This window comes from Lithobates pipiens, unplaced genomic scaffold, assembly GCF_037356315.1.
Source record: "Lithobates pipiens isolate NorthernLeopardFrog02 unplaced genomic scaffold, aLitPip1_a1.2 Scaffold_3, whole genome shotgun sequence".
Classification (NCBI taxonomy): Eukaryota; Metazoa; Chordata; class Amphibia; order Anura; family Ranidae; genus Lithobates; species Lithobates pipiens.
In genome coordinates, this window is record NW_027507790.1 from 250,705,367 (window position 1) to 250,727,368 (window position 22,002).

The following is a 22,002-nucleotide window of genomic DNA, read 5'->3' on the forward strand; positions in this document are numbered from 1 at the left end:
CCCCCTTATTTTTTCATGTTTTTGTATATTGTCATGTCAAAACTGTATTATTCCAACTTGTAAAGTTACCGAAAGGTCCAATTTTAGGGGGGCTTTACCTCAGGGTTCGACAAACCTGAGGTGCTAGATTGCCATTGGTACTTCCCAAATGCCCCACCCCGCCCCCCCCCCCCCCCCACGATCTATCCCGGGCTCCACTTGCCCTTCTGCGGGCCCAGGACTGGCATAGTGGGTGCCGCCGAGTATAGGGGGCTCTCCTCCCCTTCTAGCTGTTGACCTGGAAGTGATATGTGACATTATTTCCGGGTCTCCATTGACAGTTTCCACCAAGGCCAGGAAAGAATGTAATGCACTGTGATTTTTTTTGTTTTTTGTTGCAAAAAATAGCAGTGAACAGGTTAAAAGATAAGTTCCCATTCAGAAATATGTTACATGTTCCACCTGTAAGATTTGTTGGTTAAAAAAAACTGGCTCCTAACTTTTTTAGCTGGCTGCTAAATTCAAAGCAAATTTATAAAACCCTGATTTACCTAACAAGTGACCCAATCAGGTTCCTCTCATGTAGCAAGGGATTTGAAACAGTTTTTGTCAGGGTTTTTGGCTCCTGTACTGCAACCATAAAGAAGATGTTGTGAGTTTTTCCAGAGATTTGTGACCAATGTACTGTATTTACAACACAAAGATTTCATATTATAAAATAAGAAGGCTAACCAAACCAGCAACTGAAGACTCCAGTCTTTGCCCTGTTGCAGATCTAAAAGCATTGGTGGAATCTTCAGCATCCTATGAGTGTGTAATATCTCTGTTTCTCTTCCAACTACCACCAGTGGGTCCCTTTGGCCCACCAGGGACATAACACTTAAAAGAGACAAACTGTGGAAGCTGTGCCAAAAAAAAAAAAGGCAGACAGAGAGCAAAGGACTAGTCACCAGTATTGCTTGTGGTCATCTCCATATGTGCGGGTGCACATATGTGTGGCTGCGGGTTCATGTTTGGGGTCCACTTTGTGTGTTCACCGGTTCAGGTGTGATTCAGGTCTGATTTTTTGCCCGAATTCGCAACTGAACCAGACCCAAACATGCACAGGATCCTTCTGCAATCCAAACCGTGGGCACACTGGACCTGTGTGAACAGGCTCCATTGAGAGCCGGTCGCACTCACCTGACCTCGGGGAAACCCTCATCCAATTCGCATATATGTGAACCCAGCCTAATAATTTACCTTTGCCATGTTCTGCAATGTATCCCATGTGTAGGCACCATCTTGGCAACAGCAGGGCTTTGCTTCCTCCTGTCAGATCCTCCAGCAAAGAGAACATTGAGCAGCACAGTAGTGACAACACCAATTTTCCCCTCAACTCTGGTGAGATTAGCAGTCAGAGGCAGCAGCGTTTTAGATATCACACTGCAGCTGTACAGTTTTAGGCTACAGAAGAGAAGTGCCTAGGCCCAGGGTGCTACTTTGGCACAATTAATGTTTATAAACGTTACCTATAACACACCAAGTCTTCAGTTTTTGGGTTCAGGTCCACTCTAAAAGTTCCAGAAATTAGCCTCTCTCTATTAATTCTCTACCCTCCTTTCTTGTGATCTGACTTCTTCCATCAGCTGTCATGTAATCTGCCTTTTGTAGCTAAAAGCACAAGTCAAGAGAGTCACTTAAACCAAAATGAAATCATTTTGTGTCCTCAGGAGACTGACGGTTACTCAGGATCGGACATTAAACTAGTGTGTAAAGAGGCAGCTATGAGGCCTGTGAGGAAAATATTTGATGCACTAGAAAAACACCAGCCAGGTAAGCAATCAAATGAACCAGACTGGGGAAATTCAAGCTCAAACTACAATATTTTACTCTCATACATAGTTGCATACATAGGAAGCATGTCTACTCTGGACACACCTTGCCATAACTGAGAATTTTCTATGTGAACTCAGATTCTTTATACATTTAATTAAGAGTCCATAAAACTGCCTGCAAAATTTTAATGGGTTTATTTAAGATGAAAGGCACAAGTGTTAACTCCTGCTTTGATGTGTTTTCGAACTCAAGAGTGCTTAATCATAAGGATCTTTATAACTTTATAATATAAATGCCACTTTTACTGGTTTTGGGCAAATGAAGAGTTTCCTATATCTATTTTGGCTTTTCAACAAAGGAAATTTTTGAAAATATTTCTATCTCAGAAGGTAGTTCTAGCAATCAATGTACATGTGTAAAGGCTTAGATGGAGAAAGCTGTCTCACACTAACACCAGACAGACTACCGTATGTCTTTGGATTAGCCAGGGTTGAAATACTCCAGCTGAGAGCACTGTGATGCAGAGAGCCACAATTATAGCCTGAGTAGGAGGTAGCCTCTAATATTTCAAAGTCCTGCGGGAGAGCTTGCCATTGGTGGAGAGGTTTGGGGCCTAGGTCCAGAACAGGGAAGGCTTAGCTCAAAGTCAGGCAAGAGGGCTCCTTTAGAGCTGTGCATAAGATCAAGGTACCCTGTACTTTGCGTTCCCCTTAAAATGAGAATTAAAAATTTTAATTTTTGACATGGTTATCATAGAGAAACCATTGGTCTGATTCTTAGCTGGCTTACGATGAAGATATTAGGACATCACATGACTCCCTATTCTTTGGCCAGTGCGGTACATACATTCAATGGTGTCAGATAGAGTAGAGGCTCAAGAGGAGCAGCTAACATATTGTAATTGAACAGATATAAATCCAGGTCTATCCTGAGACAACTTCACATGTTAGGTCTGTTCTCAGAAATTCTCCAATGTAGGTCTATCTATTGACATCCTCAAATGTAGATCTATCCTCGCACATCCTCAAACATAAAAGTCTATGTACAAATATAGGTCTATCCATTGACATCCTCAAATGTAGGTCTGTCCACTGACATCCTCAAACGTGGGTCTGTCCACTGACATCCTCAAACGTGGGTCTGTCCACTGACATCCTCAAACGTGGGTCTGTCCACTGACATCCTCAAACGTGGGTCTGTCCACTGACATCCTCAAACGTGGGTCTGTCCACTGACATCCTCAAACGTGGGTCTGTCCACTGACATCCTCAAACGTGGGTCTGTCCACTGACATCCTCAAACGTGGGTCTGTCCACTGACATCCTCAAACGTGGGTCTGTCCACTGACATCCTCAAACGTGGGTCTGTCCACTGACATCCTCAAATGTATGTCTATTCCATTGACGGCCTCAAATGCATGTCTATTCCATTGACGGCCTCAAATGCATGTCTATTCCATTGACGGCCTCAAATGCATGTCTATTCCATTGACAGCCTCAAATATAGATCTATCCTCACACATCCACAAACATACTGTATGTCTATGTTAAAATGTAGGTCTGCCCTCAGACATCCCTAGACACTAGTCTCTCCTTAGATATTCTCAATTGTAGATCTATCCTCAAATGTAAGTCTATGCTCAAACATAGTTCTGTCCAGACATTCTCAAACATGGGTCAGTACTTAGACAACCTCAAACATAGGTCTACCCATTGACATCCTCAAGTGTAGATCTATCCTCAGACATCCTCAAATGTAAGTATATGCTCAAATGTAAGTCTATCTTCTGACATCCTCAAACATAGGTCTGTCCTCAGACATCTTCAAATGTAGATAAATTTGGCACCGACATCCAAGACACACATAATACTTTATTTAGAACAGGATACAACAGAACAAATGTATCCTCCATGCTCACATGTTTCTGTCCTTAGCGGGCCTTAATCGTAGCATTGGTAGGTCACAGCAGGATCCAATTTAAAAACTTTTTTGCTTTTTGTATTGTCTTTGTCAAATTTTGTTATATTTGTATCATTATGCTGATTACATTGTTTTTATATTTTGTAACCAATCTAAAGACCTTCTCTAGGTGATATCAGTTACTTCACTATGTATCTGTTTTACAATATGATTAGTTTTATTCTACACTTGGGCGAGTTTTTAAATTGGACCCCACTCTGACCTATTGGACCCCACTCTGACCTTCCAGTGCTAGGATTAAGGCCCGCTAGGAGCAGAAACGCTTGAGTGTGGAGGATACATTGTTCGGTTTTATCTTGTTGTAAATAAAGTACTGCGTGTGTCTTGGAAGCTGGTGCCGGATTTATCTATTCATAAGGAAGCTGGGTTTACGGGAGTCTTCCGTGCACCACACCTCACACCGCCGGTCAATAATATAAGGTGAGCGATGATTTACTGTTTTATGATCTTCAAATGTAGTTCTGTTTTCAGATGTCCTTAAATGAAGGCCTATCCTCAAACAGACCTCCTCATACATAGGCCTATCCCTAAGCAATTGACTACTTGGTCTTGACTGATGTTTTCAGAGCATACTTGTATTGAAAGCGTATATGTCAGTGATGGTGAACCTTGGCACCCCAGATGTTTTGGAACTACATTTCCCATAATGCTCTTGCACTCTGCAGTGTAGTTGAGCATCATGGGAAATGTAGTTCCAAAACATCTGGGGTGCCAAGGTTCGCCATCACTGGTATATGTAATAAGGAGACATAACATAAATCTGATACAATAAAATAATTAATGACGACCTACAAATTCCAAGCTTCTGGTTCAAAACTGGAAAGTTCTATGATGCATATAAAATACTTTCTCCCAACTGTTTATTATACATTATAAAAACAATTTGCTGCGCTTAGTGTTAATTAAGTTCATATGCACGCATATATATCTAATACAGTCCCAATAGGTGATGATATAAAGTGCTTGTGCTTAAATGACGTATCTATGTGTAGATGTGCTCAGACTGGGTGCCCCACATGGATGTGCACTCACCCCTAGATGTTGACCACCTATCTTTAGTATGGTCTCTCAAGTGTGTGGGGATACCCCTGTGGAAGTCTGTTGGCTAACGTCTCATGCACATTTTTTTCTTAATTTTATTATGTAACTTAGTAAATATCAGTATGATCTCTATAAATGTCATCTCATCACAGAAATGAGATGGTACTCTCCCCCAAAGTATCTAGCAGGTGTTTATTGTAATTAAGTAACGAGATTTGAAGTTAGGGTATAAATGCCCTCAACCAATATGGCGGAATTAGAACTTCCTGATGATGGCTCTGTGATTGGCCGAAAAATGCATCAAGGTTTTACCACGCCATTGCAACACACTTCCGCCCATATGAAATGCCCAGGAATCAAGCCGAACACCGTGTGACACCGAGTGGTGTCTTCCATAAATGGGCTGATTAGCCAATAACATAATCACCTGCTAAACACACCTGGTGCCAGGACTATGGGCACTTTTAAATGTAAGTGGAAATATTTTCTTTTCTTTTACAAAATAAAGTCTTTTGTAGTGGCATTACGCAATGAGGATCATCTTTTGTCATTTCCATCCGTCCATATGAGGTTTTTTTCTGCATGAGACGTCAGCCAACAGACATCCACAGGGGTATCCCCACACACTTGAGAGACCACACTAGAGATAGGTGGTCAACATCTAGGGGTGAGTGCACATCCATGTGGGGGCAACCAGTCTGAGCACATCTACACATATACGTCATTTAACCACTTAAGGACTGAGCCTCTGAGATTTGATGTTTACAAGTTAAAAACATTTTTTCTTGCTAGAAAATTACTTAGAACCCCCAAACATTATACATTTTTTCCCTAAGCCCTTGTACACACGGTCGGACATTCCGGCAACCAAATCCGACAGATTTTGTCCGATGGATTTTGTCAGAAACTGTTGCATACACACGGTCGGACAAAGTTGTCGGAAAATCCGATTGTACATAACGTGATGACGTTATTTCGTTAGGACGGGACTATGTTCAGGCTAGTAGCCAATCGCTCTGGTCTAGGAATTTGATCTGAGCATGCGTGGCACTTTGTCTGTCAGAGTAGGCTACACACGATCGGAGTATGTCGGATCGGAGCATTTTGTCTGAAAATTTTACCGGCAAGTTGGTCCGTTGGATATTCCGACGGAAACAGTCCGATGGAGACCACACACAGTCGGAATATCTGACAAAATGGTCCGATAGGACACATTCCGTTGGAATCTCCGACCGTGTGTACAAGGGCGGTCGTTGCAATACATTTTATCACACCGTATTTGTGCAGCGGTCTTGAGTTACAGAGGAGGTCTAGGGCTAGAATTATTGCTCTCGCTCCAACGATCGTGGAGAGACCTCACATGTGTTCGCTTCTGCACACAAGTTTGGCAGGACGGGGCGCGTTTAAAACATTTTTATTCCTAATACAAGGAATGTAAATATCCCTTAGATGAAAATAGATGAATAGAAAAAAAGCACAACAGGATCTCTTAAATATGAGATCTGAAGTCAGAAAGACCCCAGATCTCATATTTACATTAACATGCAATAAAAAAAAAAACATTTTTTGTCATAAAAAAAATAAATAAATGTAAAAATGTCCCTTTAAGAGCATTGGGCAAAAGTGACGTTTTGACGTCGTTTCTGCTCTGCATTGATATGGAAGCAGGTGGGGGCCATCTTCCCCTCACTCGTCTCCATATCAGGCTAGGGGGAGGATCCGATCTCCTCCACTCCGCTACCGATTGCTCCGGTAAGTGGCGGAGGGCACCGTAGAGTGGCGGCCCTCTCCCGCCACCGATAACAGTGATCTTGCAGCGAATCCGCTGCAGAGACCACTTTTATCTTGAAGCGGAGGATACCGGGGTTATGGTAGATAGCTGCTGCCATAACAATGATATTCCATTTCAAAGTAGCGACGTAAAACAACGGCGGGTGGTCCGGAAGTGGTTACGTTAGATCATCACCTATTGAGACTGTATTTTTTATATATATATATATATATATATATATATATACATATACACATACACATACACACACACACACACACACACACACACACACACACACAGTCATGGGCGAAATTGTTGGCACCCTGGAAATTTTTTAAGAAAATCAAGTCTTTCTCACAGAAAAGTATTGCAGTAACACGTTTTGCTATACACATGTTTATTCCCTTTGTGTGTATTGGGCTGGTCAAAATTCTTGGCACCCTTAACTTAATAATTGGTTGCATACCCTTTGGAAAAAATAACTGGAATAAGTTGCTTCCTATAACCATGAATAAGCTTCTTACACCTCTCACCCGGAATTTTGGACCACTCTTCCTTTGCAAATTGCTCCAGGTCTCTCCAGCAATTTTAAGATCTCTCCTCAGGTGTTCAATGGGATTTAGATCTGGACTCATTGTTGGCCACTTTAGAACTCTCCAACACTTTGTTGCCATCCATTTCTGGGTGCTTTTTGACGTATATTTGGGGTCATTGTCCTGCTGGAAGACCCAAGATCTCGGACACAAACTCAGCTTTCTGACACTGGGCTCTACAGTGCAACCCAAAATCCTTTGGTAATCCTCAGATTTCATGTGCCTTGCACACATTCAAGGCACCCAGTGCCAGAGGCAGCGAAACAACCCCAAAACATCATTGAACCTCCACCATATTGCACTGTAGGTACTGTGTTCTTTTCTTTGTAGGCCTCATTCCATTTTTGGTAAACAGTAGAATGATGTGCTTTACCAAAAAGCTCTATCTTGGTCTCATCTGTCCACAAGACGTTTTCCCAGAAGGATTTTGGTTTACTCAAGTACATGTTGGTAAACTGTAGTCTTGCTTTTTTATATCTCTGTGTCAGCAGTGGGGTCCTCCTGGGTCTCCTTCCATAGTGTTTAATTTCATTTAAATGTCGAAGGATAGTTTGCGCTGACACTGATGCTCCCTGAGCCTGCAGGACAACTTGAATTTCTTTGGAGCTTGTTTGGGGCTGCTTATCCACCATCCAGACTATCCTGCATTGCAATCTTTCATCAATTTTTCTCTTCCGTCCACGCTCAGAGAGATTAGCTACAGTGCCATGGGTTGCAAACTTCTTCATAAGGTTGTGCACTGTGGACAAAGGCAAATCTAGATCTCTGGAGATGGATTTGTAAACTTGAGATTTGTTGATATTTTTCCACAATTTTGGTTCTCAAGTCTTCAAACAGTTCTGCTGCCCATGCTTAGTGTGGCACACACAATGCAAAGACTAAGTGAACTTCTCTCCTTTTTATCTGCTTTCAGGTGTGATTTTTATATTGCCCACACCTGTTACTTGCCCCAGGTGAGTTTAAAGGGGTATCACATGCATGAAACAATCCTACTTATCCACAATTTTGAAAGGGTGCCAAGAATTTTGACCAGCTCATTTTTGGAATTTTGTTTGACTTTATGTCCAATTTGCTTTTTTTTTCCTCCCTTTTCTTGTTTTGTTCCAATACACACAAAGGGAATAAACACATGTTACTGCAATACTTTTCTGTGAGAAATACTTGGTTTTCTGGAAAAATTTCTGGGGTGCCAACAATTTCGGCCATGAATATATATATATATATATATATATATATATATATATATATATATATATATATATATATATATATACACACGCGTGTATATAAACTTATTTAACACGAAGCGAATTGTTTTTATATTGTCCAATTTTTTCTTACTGCAGCTGGTGTATTGTTGAATATTTTTTGTTATCCATAGGCGCTAAGGTTTCGTTTTTCTTGTTTATTATACATGCATGCTGTACTTCCTATCCAGGTAGTATTTCCATACTTAACCTGTGCTCCTCTCTTCAGGTAATAAGGACATGCCTGTGATTCGTCTGGACACGGTCACCACGTCTGACTTCCTGGAGGTTTTAGCACACACCAAGCCTTCCGCCAAGAGCCTGGCTCAGAAATACAGCGACTGGCAGAAGGAATTTGAATCTGTGTGATGAACACTTCACCTGATCACTAGCAAAGAACAGACTGCCCCACCCCCCCCTCCTGGACACTTCCGTTACTGCAACCAAGGCGACTTGGAGCATAGCCCAGTGTTTCTCAACTCCAGTCCTCAAGGCGCCCCAACAGGTCATGTTTTCGGGATTTCCTGAAAACATGACCTGTTGGGACGCCTTGGGGACTGGAGTTGAGAAACACTGGTATAGACAACAGCTGGTATTTTTTTTATACCAGTTTTTATACACCCCTTGTGGCACAAACACCAGAGACTTCTGATGTTTTCCTTGATGTGTTTGTTGTGGCATATTTTGCACTGAAGCGAATAAAGAGGTTATCTTTCCCTGGGTGCCCTGGCTAACCTTGGACATTTGGAAGGTGGAAGCAAAGTACTACATTTGCTTAATTCACTAAGCTATGATGAATGTGTTATTTGCAATTAGCATTGTGGTGGATCAATTTTAACCATGTGACTAGAATTTTTAGTTCTCATTAGCCCCGTTACTGAAAGGATTGGTTACATAGCTCCCAACTGTCCCTGATTTCGAAGGACTGTCCCTCTGTCCCTATTTGTCCCTCATTTTGGTCTGATCTATATAGTTGTATATAAAATTCACTTTTTATCTTTCAGAAAGTGTTTCCCAGTGCTAAACCTTTCATCCAAATTCTAAATTGCTGCATTTGTACATTTTAAAGTGGTTGTAAACCCTTACAAACCACTTTGACCTACAGGTAAGCCTAGATTAAGGCTTACCTGTAGGATCCAAGAAATATCTCCTAAACCTACACAGTTTAGGAGATATTTTCCCGAAGGCATGCGCCGTAGACAACGGCGCGCGGCATCGTCAATGACGAAGATGCCGCGCGTGTCTGCTTCCGTGCACATGCGCGGGAGTGACGTCATCGCGGCTTCACCGAATGACAGCGGCGGAGCTGCGAGACCCCACGAGAAGATGGATGCGCCGGACTACAGAGGACAGCGGTGACTTCGCTGGCTCCTGTGTCAGGTAAGTGACACATAATGGAATGAAAGAGGAAGTAAACCCATTAGGGTTTACTTCCTCTTTAAAAGCCAATATAAAGGAATAGTAGTGGTAAAAAAAAAGCACTTGTTGGTTTAATTAACTTTTTTTGGTTACCGTATATACTCGAGTATAGGCCGACCCGAATATAAGCCGAGGCCCCCAATTTACCCCCAAAAAAACTGGCAAACTTATTGACTCGTGTATAAGCCGAGGGTGAGACATGCCTGTCCATCCCTGTGTGTGTGTCCGTCCATCCCTGTGTGTCCGTCCATCCCTGTGTGTCCGTCCATCCCTGTGTGTCCGTCCATCCCTGTGTGTCCGTCCATCCATCCCTGTGTGTGTGTGTGTCCATCCATCCATCCATCCCTGTGTGTGTGTGTCTCCATCCATCCATCCATCCATCCCTGTGTGTGTGTGTCTCCATCCATCCATCCATCCATCCCTGTGTGTGTGTGTCTCCATCCATCCATCCATCCATCCCTGTGTGTGTCTCCATCCATGTGTGTGTGTGTGTGTGTGTGTGTGTGTGTGTGTGTCCAGCCTACCTTTGTCCCGAGCCTCCGTCCCGTGCCTTGCCTCCTTGCCTCCGTCCCGTGCCGTGCCTTGCCTCCTTGCATCCGTCCCGTGTCGTGCCTTGCCTTGCCCCCGTCCCGTCCCGTCCCGTGCCGTGCCGTGCCTTGCCTTGCCTCCGTCCCGTGCCCTCTTCGTCGGCGGCCATTGTAAAATTCAAAAGCTGCGCCGCCGCCTTCGCCTGTGATAGGCGGAACACTGAATTTCCCAGCAGCCTGTGTTCCGCCTATCACAGACGTCGTATCATCCTCGTCCGTAGTACGAGGATGATACGATGTCCGTGATAGGCGGAACACAGGCTGCTGGGAAATTCAGTGTTCCGCCTATCACAGGCGAAGGCGGAGCCGGAGGCGCGGCTTTTGAATAGAATGGCCGCTGTCTGTCTGCTCGACACGCTGATCGAGCGGGCAGACAGCGATGACTCGAGTATAAGCCGAGGGGGGCACTTTCAGCCTCAAAAAAGAGGCTGAAAATCTCGGCTTATACTCGAGTATATACGGTAATTCTCCTTTAAGGGGGTGTGGCAAAGGGCGTGTCCTATGCCTACATACATTTGCCAGTAGGTGTCCCTCATTCCCATCTCAAAATTTTGGGAGGTGTGTGGCTATGAAAGCATATTGAAACCCAAGGACAAAAATTGTATATATTGCAGTTTGCCAGTCCTTAGATGTGGTGGCTGCGTCAGTTTTCTTATTTTTGGGTTCCTTTTCTTTAATTCTCAGCTTCTGATCCTGCCAGTAACACACTTCCTGTCCTACAGCAACAACTCTCCCTCTCTGTACTGTATAACTCATAGGTGATCAACCTGGGGCCCTCCAGCTGTTGCAGAACTACAAGTCCCATGAAGCATTGCAAGCTGCTCAGTTACAAGCACGACTCCCAAAGGCAGAGGCATGATGGGAGTTGTAGATCCGCAAACAGCTGGGCCAGTACACATGGCATAAATGATGGAGCAGCATTGTCACCCTGGAGCAGGGCTATAGAACATCTCTATGTATTAATTTTTTTCTTAATATAACAGAGGGGAGGAGTTCTGTAGCTCTTAGGCCCAATTCACACCCCCAGCGTTTTGTAGCTTGAAGCTCGAAACTCTAAAACGCTGGAAGAGAAAAAAAAAAAGATCAAATTATTCTCTATAGAGATGGTTCACATCTCCACTCCAAGTCACCTGAAGCTCAAAAAAGTTCTGGAGATTTTTTTTCTTCATTTGAATCAGGCAGATTGGCGCACTTTTGAAGCATTTTTAATTCCTTGGAAATGCATGATTTGAGCATTTATTTGCGTTTTAGTGTATTTTGACGCATGTTTTTGAGCTTTTTTTTCCCCCACTCAAGTGCAATAATTAAATGAAAATAATAACTAATAGAGGAGATATATACTGTATATACTATTAGAGGAGATATATACTATTAGAGAAGTTATATACTGTATATACTATTAGAGGAGATATATACTATTAGGCCGCGTACACACGCGGGGACTGTTCGCTCAACTTTGTTCGTCAAACAGTTTCAGCGGACAGTCCGCTCAAAATTAGCATGGACGGACTTGCCCACACACGACGAACGAACAGTCCGCTGAAACCGTGCGCGATGACGTGAACGGCACGTACGACGGGACTAGAAAACGACGTCCTATACACTGCAATGCAACCTTCGGCGTGTAAATTCTTTCTGAGCATGCGCGAGACTTAGTTTGACGAACAAGCCTACACACGGGCGGACTGTCCGCTCAAACCAAGTTTCAGCGGACAGTTTTTCGGAATTTCCGAAAAACTTTGTTCGTCAGACTGTCCGCTGAAACTGTCCGCTGAAAGCCCACACACGAGCGGACTGTCCGCTGAAACACTGTTCAGCGGACAAAGTTGAGCGAACAGTCCCCGCGTGTGTACGCGGCCTTAGAGGGTGAATCTGGTAAATATCATCAGACTCAGATTTTTTTTTTTTTTTTTTATGTAAAGAAAAAAAAAAAAATTAGACTGTTTTGAAGATTTTCAAACAGAACTGTAATGCAAAAAAAAAAAATGTAAAAATTTAAGAACGTTCATTTGAATTTCGAATCGCTAGTGGGTCAAATTTGACGTTAATTTTCAACCACAGTGATGGGAAAATGTTGAAATAATAGAAAACTTCTTGTTCAAAGCAATTTTCAGACAGTGTTTGTGGTTTTCGTTCAGAAATTACATTCATTTTAAAACAGAATGTTAAAAACAAGTGAAAATTTCAAAACAACATTCTTTCATTCAGCGAATGTACAAAGATTTTTCGTCTGAATATTCTCGGCAGAAAATAGATTTTTGTGGCCAGCATAAGGCTCTGTACACACCTATGCAGTTTGCTTTTGATCTGTTTCTACAGTGTTTTTTGCGGTCTTAAATACAGTATAGAGTGCCCTGATAGCAAGGTAAAGAATAACTTCTGCATTTAGAGCCACTCACTTCCTGCCCAGGACTACATGTCCCATGAGGCATTGCTCCTCACACATTCACAAGTTCTCAGGCACTTACTGACATGTATGGATGGTGTACTGAGCTGTATGTGTGCGTCACTGTATTTCCTGATATGTAAACAAATAATGTATTCTGTATGCAGGCCAACTAATCGGCTGGCCGATTAATCAATTATGAAAATAGTAATCAATTAATTTCATAATCGAAGCCTTAGGGCCGGTTCACACAGGGGGCGACACGAGGCGACACGACTTGCCGTGCCGCGACCTGACAAGTCGCCCCCGTTCTGTACAATGGAACCGTTCTGAGAGGAGCGACTCGAGTCGCTCCGACTCAGAAAAAAGGTTCCTGTACTACTCTTGGGCGACCTCGGGGCAACTTGCATTGACTTCTATACAGAAGTCATTTGCAAGTCGCCGTTGAGGTCGCGGCAGGTCGCGGCGAGGCAAGTCGGTGTCGCCTCGCATCGCCCCCTGTGTGAACCGGCCCTAAATCCATTACAAAAAAAAAGTAAAAAATTTAACAAATATATAATAAATAAAACCGTGTGAAAAAGCTGAAAAACATAGCAACAAATGATGAAATAGATTCTATTTTTTTTTTATTGGCTAATAAAAAAAAATGCAAAGCTCCAAAACACTTTAAAAAAACCTCGTACAAACGCTGTACAAACGATCGGAAAAACACAGTGCTCATGTGTGAATGCAGCCTTATGCCGCGTACATACGATCAGAATTCTCGTCGGAAAAAGCTCTGATGGTTTTCCCATCGTAATTCCGACAGAATTCTGCTCAAACTATCTTGCCTACACACGGTCACACCAAATTCTGACCGCTAAGAACGCCGAGACATACAACATGTACGACAGGAACTGGAAAAAGGAAGTTGCTAGTATTAAAGGAAAATACCCAGTAGCCAATAGCTTATGAAGGTATAGGGCCTTACCTTGTTCCCAGCCCCATACAAATCCATGAGGTCTCATTCATCTTTCCTATGCTAAATGCCCAACACCCCCTGCGCATGTGAGAGGTATGACCCACTCCACACCCACATAGTACCCAACACTCTAAAACAAGCTTTCTCAACCTTTGCTTTTAATTTGCAGGCTATACAGGGAGTAAAAGAGGAAGTAAAACCCATCCGAATTTACTTCCTCTTGAAGGAAGGAAGTATAAGCTGCTGGAGGTGGGGGGGCTAAGTGAAAATGAACCTGTTGGGGGTTCCAGGAAAATACCCAGTAGCCAATAGCTTCCATCTTGTAGTTGAATCTGAGCATGCGTGAGTTTTTGCGTGTCGGAATTGCATACACACAATCGGAATTTGCAATACAAAGTTTTTCCATCTGTAAAATTGAGAACATGCTATCAAATTTTTGCTGGTGGGAATGCGGACAGCTAAATTCCGATGGAGCATACACACTGTCGCATTTTCCGATGAAAAGCTCTCATCGGTCTTTTGCTGGCCAAAACTCCGATCATGTGTATGCGCCATTAGAGAGATAGCTGGGAACACTGTCACTGCAGGACAGGCGGAGAGCAAGTTATCAGCTGATGACATTTCAGGAAGGATCAACTGACAGTAAATCACCTTCCATGACTTTTTTAGAAGACCAAATAGGAGCAAATAAGAGAATCTCATTGTTGGAGTTTGCATTTGTTTTATTGAATTGAAACTCAAGGCTGAATAACTACATTGTTTACTTTCCAATAGGCAGTCATTGTCAGGGGCCGTCCTTTGAACCTGACTTGTCAGACGACAGGGGCTACAGGTACAGAGGCTCATCTATCAGACAGTTCTCCTATGTACATGCATACTTGGCTTATCCAAACATACATATTTCTGTGAATAGAAAGAGGTAGCAGTGGTAGGACAACCCTGACATGGCTTATTTCAGACAACACAATGATCACTTGACAAGTTTTTAAACTGATTGGGCCTTCCCCCTCCCCCCAGTCATGTTGGGAGGATATGTGTTCCTATGACGAGTTTTATTCCTTAAGTACAGCTGTACTCCAATGAATGCTATCCCACCCTTCCTAGCCCTGGCAAGTTAAAGTGGTATTGTGGTTTTTGCAAAGAGCAGCCCCACTCCTCCTCTTTTTGTTTCCCCTACCGATGCTCCTGGCTCCTCCTCCTTGACCATTGCCCCCCAACAGCAAGCCGCTTCATATGGGTGCACTAGTGCGTGCTTGCTCCCGAGCCCTGCTCTATGTGTCCATAGGACACAAAGAGCTGTGCCTCTGCCCCACCCCCGCTCTCTCCTCATTGGCTTACTGGCAGTGGTTGACATTGGCTTCCACTGCTGTCTCAGCCAATGAGGAGAGGGAGAGAAGAGGGGGCTCAGTTGAGTATTGGGGGGGGGGGGGGCAGCACACAGATTTTTTTTTACCTTCATGCGTAGAGTGCATGAAGGTAAAAAAAACCTAGTGCCTTTACAACCTACAACTTTAATCTACACCAAATGGCTCCACCTAATCTGTTTATTTATCCTAGTAGCTCTAGAAATCCTTTTGGGGCTGCACACCATTAAAGGAAAATACCCAGTAGCCAATAGCTTATGGAGGTATAGGGCCTCACCTTGTTCCCAGCCCCATACAAATCCATGAGGTCTCATTCATCTTTCCTATGCTAAATGCCCAACACCCCCTGCGCATGAGAGGTATGACCCACTCCACACCTGCATAGTACCCAAGACTCTAAAACAAGCTTTCTCAACCTTTGCTTTTAATTTGCAGGCTATACAGGGAGCAAAAGAGGAAGTAAAACCCATCAGGATTTACTTCTTCTTGAAGGAAGGAAGTATAAGCTGCTGGAGGTGGGGGGGCTAAGTGAAAATGAACCTGTTGGGGGTTCCAGGAATTCTAGGTCATGCTCGGTGGGATAAATAGACAATTTTGGTGGTGGAAGGGCAGCCAGTGAGTCAATCTGCACGATATTCCTATAACAGATCCTTTAAGATATAATCCACGGCTTCCGGGAAACTTGCACAGGTCAGGTGTGGCGCTGGCTGTATTTTATGTTCATCTCCTTCTCTGTATTTTCCTGGTAAACATGAAAGCAGTTATTTTTTTTTTTCAAATATAAATTTTTATTATTTTTCAAACAATGCCCAACATGGGCATAAACATATAATACAACATAGAAGTGGGATACAAAAGAAAAGGGGAGGGAGGGAAAAAAGAGGAACCAACATCAAACCTATTACCGAGTTCACAGAAGGGACAGGGTCATAAAAAAAAAAGAAGGGACAGGGTAAAAAAAAAAAAAAAAAAAAAAAAAACCCCCATTGTGCATGGCTCCTCCATAGCATCTGAAATACCGAAACGTAATTGGGAGCCTTAATCCCTTCAGTTCCCCCATCTCCAGCTCTCCTCAGAACCTCGATACCCCGGTAGAGACCCAATACCAAGGCAGAGATCATTAAAAATAGGGGAAGGGGTCCTGACATGGAAGACTAAGAGAGGGAGGAGAGGGGGGTGAGGTGAGGGGGGGGAAAGGAGAGAGATGGGGAGGAAGAGGGGGAGGGAAAAAGAGGGAGGGGAGAGGTGGAGGGGGGGGGAGGGGAGGGGGGGGGATTTCTGGTTGATTCAGGACTGCCCTACCCCCCCATGCAGTATCTGTCGCCAAACATATTACAAAGTTCTCAAAAGTACCCCTTCGGGTGAGAAAATAAATTGGTGCCAGGGTGCCCATGTTTTCCTAAATCTTTCCTGCTGTTGCCTCCCCGTAAGTACCAGGTCCTCCAGTCTACTAATTTCCTCCACCTTACGAACCCAGGACGCCACCGATGGAGGGGCCTCGCTTTTCCAATGGAGCGGTATACATGCTCTTGCGGCATTCACCAATGGACATAAAATGGATTTTTTGTACTTTTTAATGGACATGGCATTCATGTGCAGGAGGAAAAAGGCCGGGTCATTAGGGACATTATACTCCGTAAATTTTTGAGTAACGGTCCTCACAGTGGACCAAAAATAAGACAACTTCGAGCATGCCCAAAATACATGCAACAAAGTGCCCTGTTCCAGTCCGCATCTCCAACAAAGCGCAGAGGTGGTCGGATAGAAAGAGTGTAAAACCTGTGGAGTTAAGTACCATCTCGTCAAAATTTTATAGTTCGTTTCCTGTATAGTAGTACAGATGGTAGATTTCAGGGCCAATGCTACAATGTTGTGAATCTGGGTCGGAGTAAACGTACAGTTCAAGTCCCTCTCCCATTTTGTCATAAAGGTCAGATGGGCATTATCCCCGGGTGTGATAAGGAGATTATACATTGTGGACAACGTTCTTGGAAGCACCCCGTTACCAGAGCAACATTCCTCAAAGGCGGTCAACGGTCCATCAAATCGGAGGGGGAATGAAAGAGTTCGAAGAAAATGTCTAAGTTGGACAGCAGTCCAGAAAGCTAATTTATAAGGTCCCGATGTATTACAGAGCACCTCTATGGACGGCCAATCCCCATCTATCCGGAAACATCTTGCTTGTATGCGCCCACTACTGGTCATAACCTGTAGAAGATGGGGGTCCATCCCGGGGGAGAATTGTGGGTTCCCCATGATAGGAAATAGCGGGGAGTTAGGCGTGGAAAGCAACCCCTTTGAGCAAGTCTGTGACCCCACCCGTAGAGTCGTCCCTATCAAGGGATGCCTCTTCATGTAGGCTGGGAGGTGTCTATAACACCAGATGGCCCCTGTTAATGGCACCCGGACCAGGGCCTGCTCCAACCGGATCCAAAGCTTCAGATCCCGGTGCCTGCACCAGTCTACAATTCTACCGAGGTGTACCGCCTGATAATATTTCTTTATATCAGGAACGGCAAGGCCGCCGAAGGGTTTGGGCATGGAGAGTAAGTTCCGGGCCAATCTCTGCTTCTTATATGCCCAAATAAAACCAGTAAATAAACCGTGAACCTGTCGAAAATATGATGTGGGTACCGAAATAGGGAGTGCCTGCAGCAAATATAAAAATTTGGGCAGGATGCACATCTTAAGCAGGTTGCACCTGCCAAACCATGAATGAAGGCCTTTGTTCCAGGATTCCAGAAGAGTCCTGGTTCTAATCAGTAAGGGAGGGAAATTAAGTTTAAAGACGTGGTTTAGATTTGCCGGGACAAAAGTCCCCAAATACGACAGTGCCGTGGGCGACCATTTAAAATTAAAGCTGGACCGAAGCCCCTGTATGGTCGCTTGCGACAGTGCCACTCCCATGGCTTCTGATTTAGTGTAGTTAATCTTTAGATTGGAGACTTGTCCGTATTCCTCGAATTCCCGGAGGAGATTCGGGAGGGATATCGCAGGATTGGAGATAGAGAAAAGTAAGTCATCCGCATATGCAGAGACCTTGAAGTGAGCATCACCCACCACTATGCCTTGGATATCGGGGTTATTCCTAATTCTAGATAAAAAAGGCTCCAAGGAAAGGGCAAAAAGAAGCGGCGACAACGGGCAGCCCTGCCTGGTTCCATTTTTAATCAGCAGGGGTTCCGATAATATCCCGTTCACCTTAATTTGTGCCGTCGGAGTAGCATATAATTGGGCTATCCACCTAAGCATTTTCTCACCTAAGCCTATGTGGTGGAGGACAGTGGACATATACTCCCAGTTAACCCTGTCGAAGGCTTTTTCGGCGTCTGTATTAAGGAAAATAGAAGGAATAGGACCCTGGTTCGCAACGTGGATCAGGTTCAATACCTTGATTGTACTGTCTCTGGCTTCCCTCGTAGGAATAAAGCCCACCTGATCCTGATGGACTAGGGACTGCACATGTCTGGCCAATCGTGTTGCTATTATCTTGGTAAATAATTTAAGATCCGTATTTAACAATGAGATGGGTCTGTAGCTACTACAGGCCAAGGGGTCTTTGCCTTCTTTAGGGATAACCGTAATATGAGCCCGAGTAGTATCAGGGACAAAGGTGGCCGTGTTCCCTATGTCATTAAAAAAGGTCACCATACGAGGGCTAAGGATGGAAAATAACGTCTTGTAATACGGGAGGGTGAAACCATCCGGTCCAGGCGCCCTCCCAGGTTTAGCCGTGTTAAGCACCGACTCCAACTCCTCAGGAGTTATCGGGGCCTCTAACTCAGCTACACTGTCAGATGATAGTTTGGGAGTCTGGCTAGAACTCACATACGCCTCCATCAGAGGTCGTCCTCCCGGGAGAGGTGGTAGATTGTAAAGGGTATTGCAGTTATTTATTGGGTTGTACTCCGGTATTAACGTTTGCTGCAGTAAAGCGGAACCTCACCCTTCAACACCTCCTTCCCCCCTGATCTCCCACTGTTGGAGGTTTGCTTTCTTTTTTGGGGAGTGGGTACCTAGAGTTTTAGCAGGTACCCGCTCCCACTTCCACTTCCATTCCCACTTCCACTGCCTAGGCAATCTAAGTTGAAGTTCTCCCCGATCTACCTCACAGGTCCCAGGAGGTTGTAGGGTCCGTTCACAAAGCGCAACATGACTCACGCATGTGCAGTGGGAAGCAGTCTGTGAAGCTGCAAGGAATCACAGCCAGATTTAAAAAATTTTTTTTTTTTCTTGGGTCATCCGTTATGATCGAAATGCGTAAAATTTGAAAAAAAATTGAAATTCAAAAATAAGAAAGAAAATTCAAAAGAACGAAAATTTGAAATAATAATAACTAACTATTAAATTATAGTATTGTAATTTCCTTTCAAATTTGGCTGTGAACGAACACAAATTTATCCGAAGCTACGAATGCCACATCTAAACAAATGGAATGGAACTAAATAATAAAAATAAAAAGTTATTATTATTATTATTGTTATTTATTATTAATTCATTATGTTCCATTCGTTTAGATGCAGACTTCATTATTTTGGATAATTCGTAACTTCGGATAAATTTGTAACGAATACGAATTTATCAGAAGTTACGAATTAGCCGAAATATTGAATGCTGCATCTAAACGAATGGAACGTAACAAATTAATAATAACGTAACATTCACTAACAGCCAAATTTGAAAGGAAATTCCAACACCTATCATTTTAATAGTTTGTAATAGTTAAGTTATTATTAGTTAGTTATTTCAGATTTTTGAATTTTCGGATATTCGGTCTTTCAATTTTTGTTCTTATTATCGGATTTTCGAATTTACGAATGTTTGGAGAAATATTTGTTAAACGGGTTTTAATTCTTTCGGCTATTTCCGAAATTAAAGAAATTGTCGAAATTCGTTAAAGAACGAAATTCGAAAAGGAAACTAATGTCTAGCCAGATTCCCTTGGTAAACAAGCCGGGGACTCAAAGACCGGGGTGGACGGTGCTAAATCTTTGGACAGGCAAGTGTCTTTTTTTTTTTAAATCAGCTGCTACAGTAATTGTAGATGCTGACATTTATTTTAGGCAGCACATTCAAATGAATGGGCCGGCAATGCGCCAAAAATAGCCAAAAGAAATTTGTGGCATTTTTGGCAATGCAGGGTGCCTCTGCAACACATGTGTGTTGGGAGTGCCATTTAAAACGATTGCAACGCACCACAGCAGCGAACTGCAGTGGAAAAGTGTGAACTGCACTTAAGTCTCTTAAAATGTAACCTCCAAGGGCTGAAATACACTTTTGCAATTGGTTGCACAGAGCTTGTTATACACACTTTATCACCAAAAGTATTGGGACACCCGCCTTTACATGCACATGAACTTTAACGGGACTTCCTATTACAGAGGCCGCTGTGTGTACGGCACTTGTCCCACCACCTCCCTGTCCCCTCCGAGGCAGCCAGCATATATATCTTTTGTGGCCCCGGCGCTGGGAGATCATTGGGGGCCACAAAAGATATCTATGCCCAAATAACCAGGCGGGCTATTCAAAACCGGAACGCGGGCCGGACTTTGGATATGCCTGTCATAGATGGTGAGAAGGACACACAGAAAGCACAGTACATACATGTGGCAGGGTTATGTTCATAGATACACACCTGTTCTAACTAGGATGCCCAACATTCCGGTGTTCTGTGCCCCACCGATGTCATCCCTGGAGTCCTGCGTAGAGAAAGCAAAATGTTTTACTATGCATCTATGTTTATGTATTAATTGTGTTATGCCAGTTTTGTCCTTTGTGCATAGCTGAGTGGAATGCATTTGTGTAGTGTTTATCATATATTCATTATGACTTGGACCATGGAGGGGGGGGGGAAAAACAAACTGATCTCAAAAGTCCACACACACACACACACACACACACACACTAAAAACACACACTAAAACACACACTAAAAACACACACTAAAAACACACACTAAAAACACACTAACCCCTAGGGCTTTGCACATAAGTGCTGTAGTATCTGAAGAGCGTTGTGTACAATGAGCTTTATTTTTTTTTTTTTTTAAGTATTTGCAAAGCTTTTAACCAGCTTCAAGCTGCTTTGTTTTAAAGCCTTTAGAAAAAAAGCTCTTGATAGTTTTTTCAACTATCTAATCCCCAGGGGGCAAAAGAGCATATACTGCCAGTCTTGCTCTGATCAGGGGCTCTGTTGCGGAGTAAAAGCTTCTCTTTATTTATGGTAATGCTGGCTGTAGCTCCATCTCAGTCTGAAGCCCAATTTACGGGCGTTCCTGTAGGAGGAGGTACAGCCAGCATTGATACTAATGAATAAACAAACAATCTGCATCGTCCCGACAGACCTTTTTGTTCATTTATAATAGTAAAAGATCACTCATTATTGCAGGGCTGTGTGATGTATCTGCAGGTGCACAAAAAATTTACAAGCAGACGCAGATAGAATTCACAGCACCACAGTGCTGAATGATCTTCATTCAAGTTCATTCACACCTAATGTGCCCATTTTGAGGAGTTTCCACCATCCCTGAATGGAGTTCTTGGTTCTGCACACCTGCTGTGCCCATTATGAAGGACTCCCAGTATCCATGTGCCGAGTTCCCAGGTCTGTACACCTACAGTGCCCATTATGAGGGGTTCCCACCATCCCTGTGCTGAGCCCTCGGGTCTGTACACCTGCTGTGCCCAATTTGAGGGGTTCCCACCATCCCTGTGCTGACCACCCATGTCTATACATCTGCTGTGCCCATTATGAGGAGTTCCCACCATCACTTTGCCGAGTTTCCAGGTCTGTACACCTGCTGTGCCTATTATGATGAGTTCCCACCATCCCTGTGCCGAGTTCTTGGGTCTGC

General features: G+C 43.6%; 2 protein-coding genes across 3 annotated transcripts in view; one reads left to right on the plus strand and one right to left on the minus strand.

Moving 5' to 3' along the window:
• Nucleotides 1–9,148, plus strand: part of KATNAL2 (katanin catalytic subunit A1 like 2) — a 75,102-nt gene extending 65,954 nt beyond the window's left edge. Inside the window, exons 15-16 of the mRNA XM_077463027.1 lie at nucleotides 1,692–1,794; nucleotides 8,662–9,148. Of these exons, the coding sequence (XP_077319153.1) occupies nucleotides 1,692–1,794; nucleotides 8,662–8,801 (243 nt within the window). The 3' untranslated portion in view covers nucleotides 8,802–9,148. The remainder of the gene's footprint in view (nucleotides 1–1,691; nucleotides 1,795–8,661) is intronic.
• Nucleotides 9,149–14,486: 5,338 nt separating this feature from the next.
• The window catches only part of HDHD2 (haloacid dehalogenase like hydrolase domain containing 2), a 65,726-nt gene continuing 58,210 nt past the window's right edge, over nucleotides 14,487–22,002 (minus strand). For both annotated transcript variants that reach the window (XM_077463028.1, XM_077463029.1), the window contains 2 exons: nucleotides 20,785–20,848; nucleotides 14,487–15,891 (listed from right to left, as the gene is read on the minus strand). In XM_077463028.1, coding sequence (XP_077319154.1) covers nucleotides 15,788–15,891; nucleotides 20,785–20,848 — 168 coding nt within the window. In that variant the 3' untranslated portion in view covers nucleotides 14,487–15,787. The remainder of the gene's footprint in view (nucleotides 15,892–20,784; nucleotides 20,849–22,002) is intronic.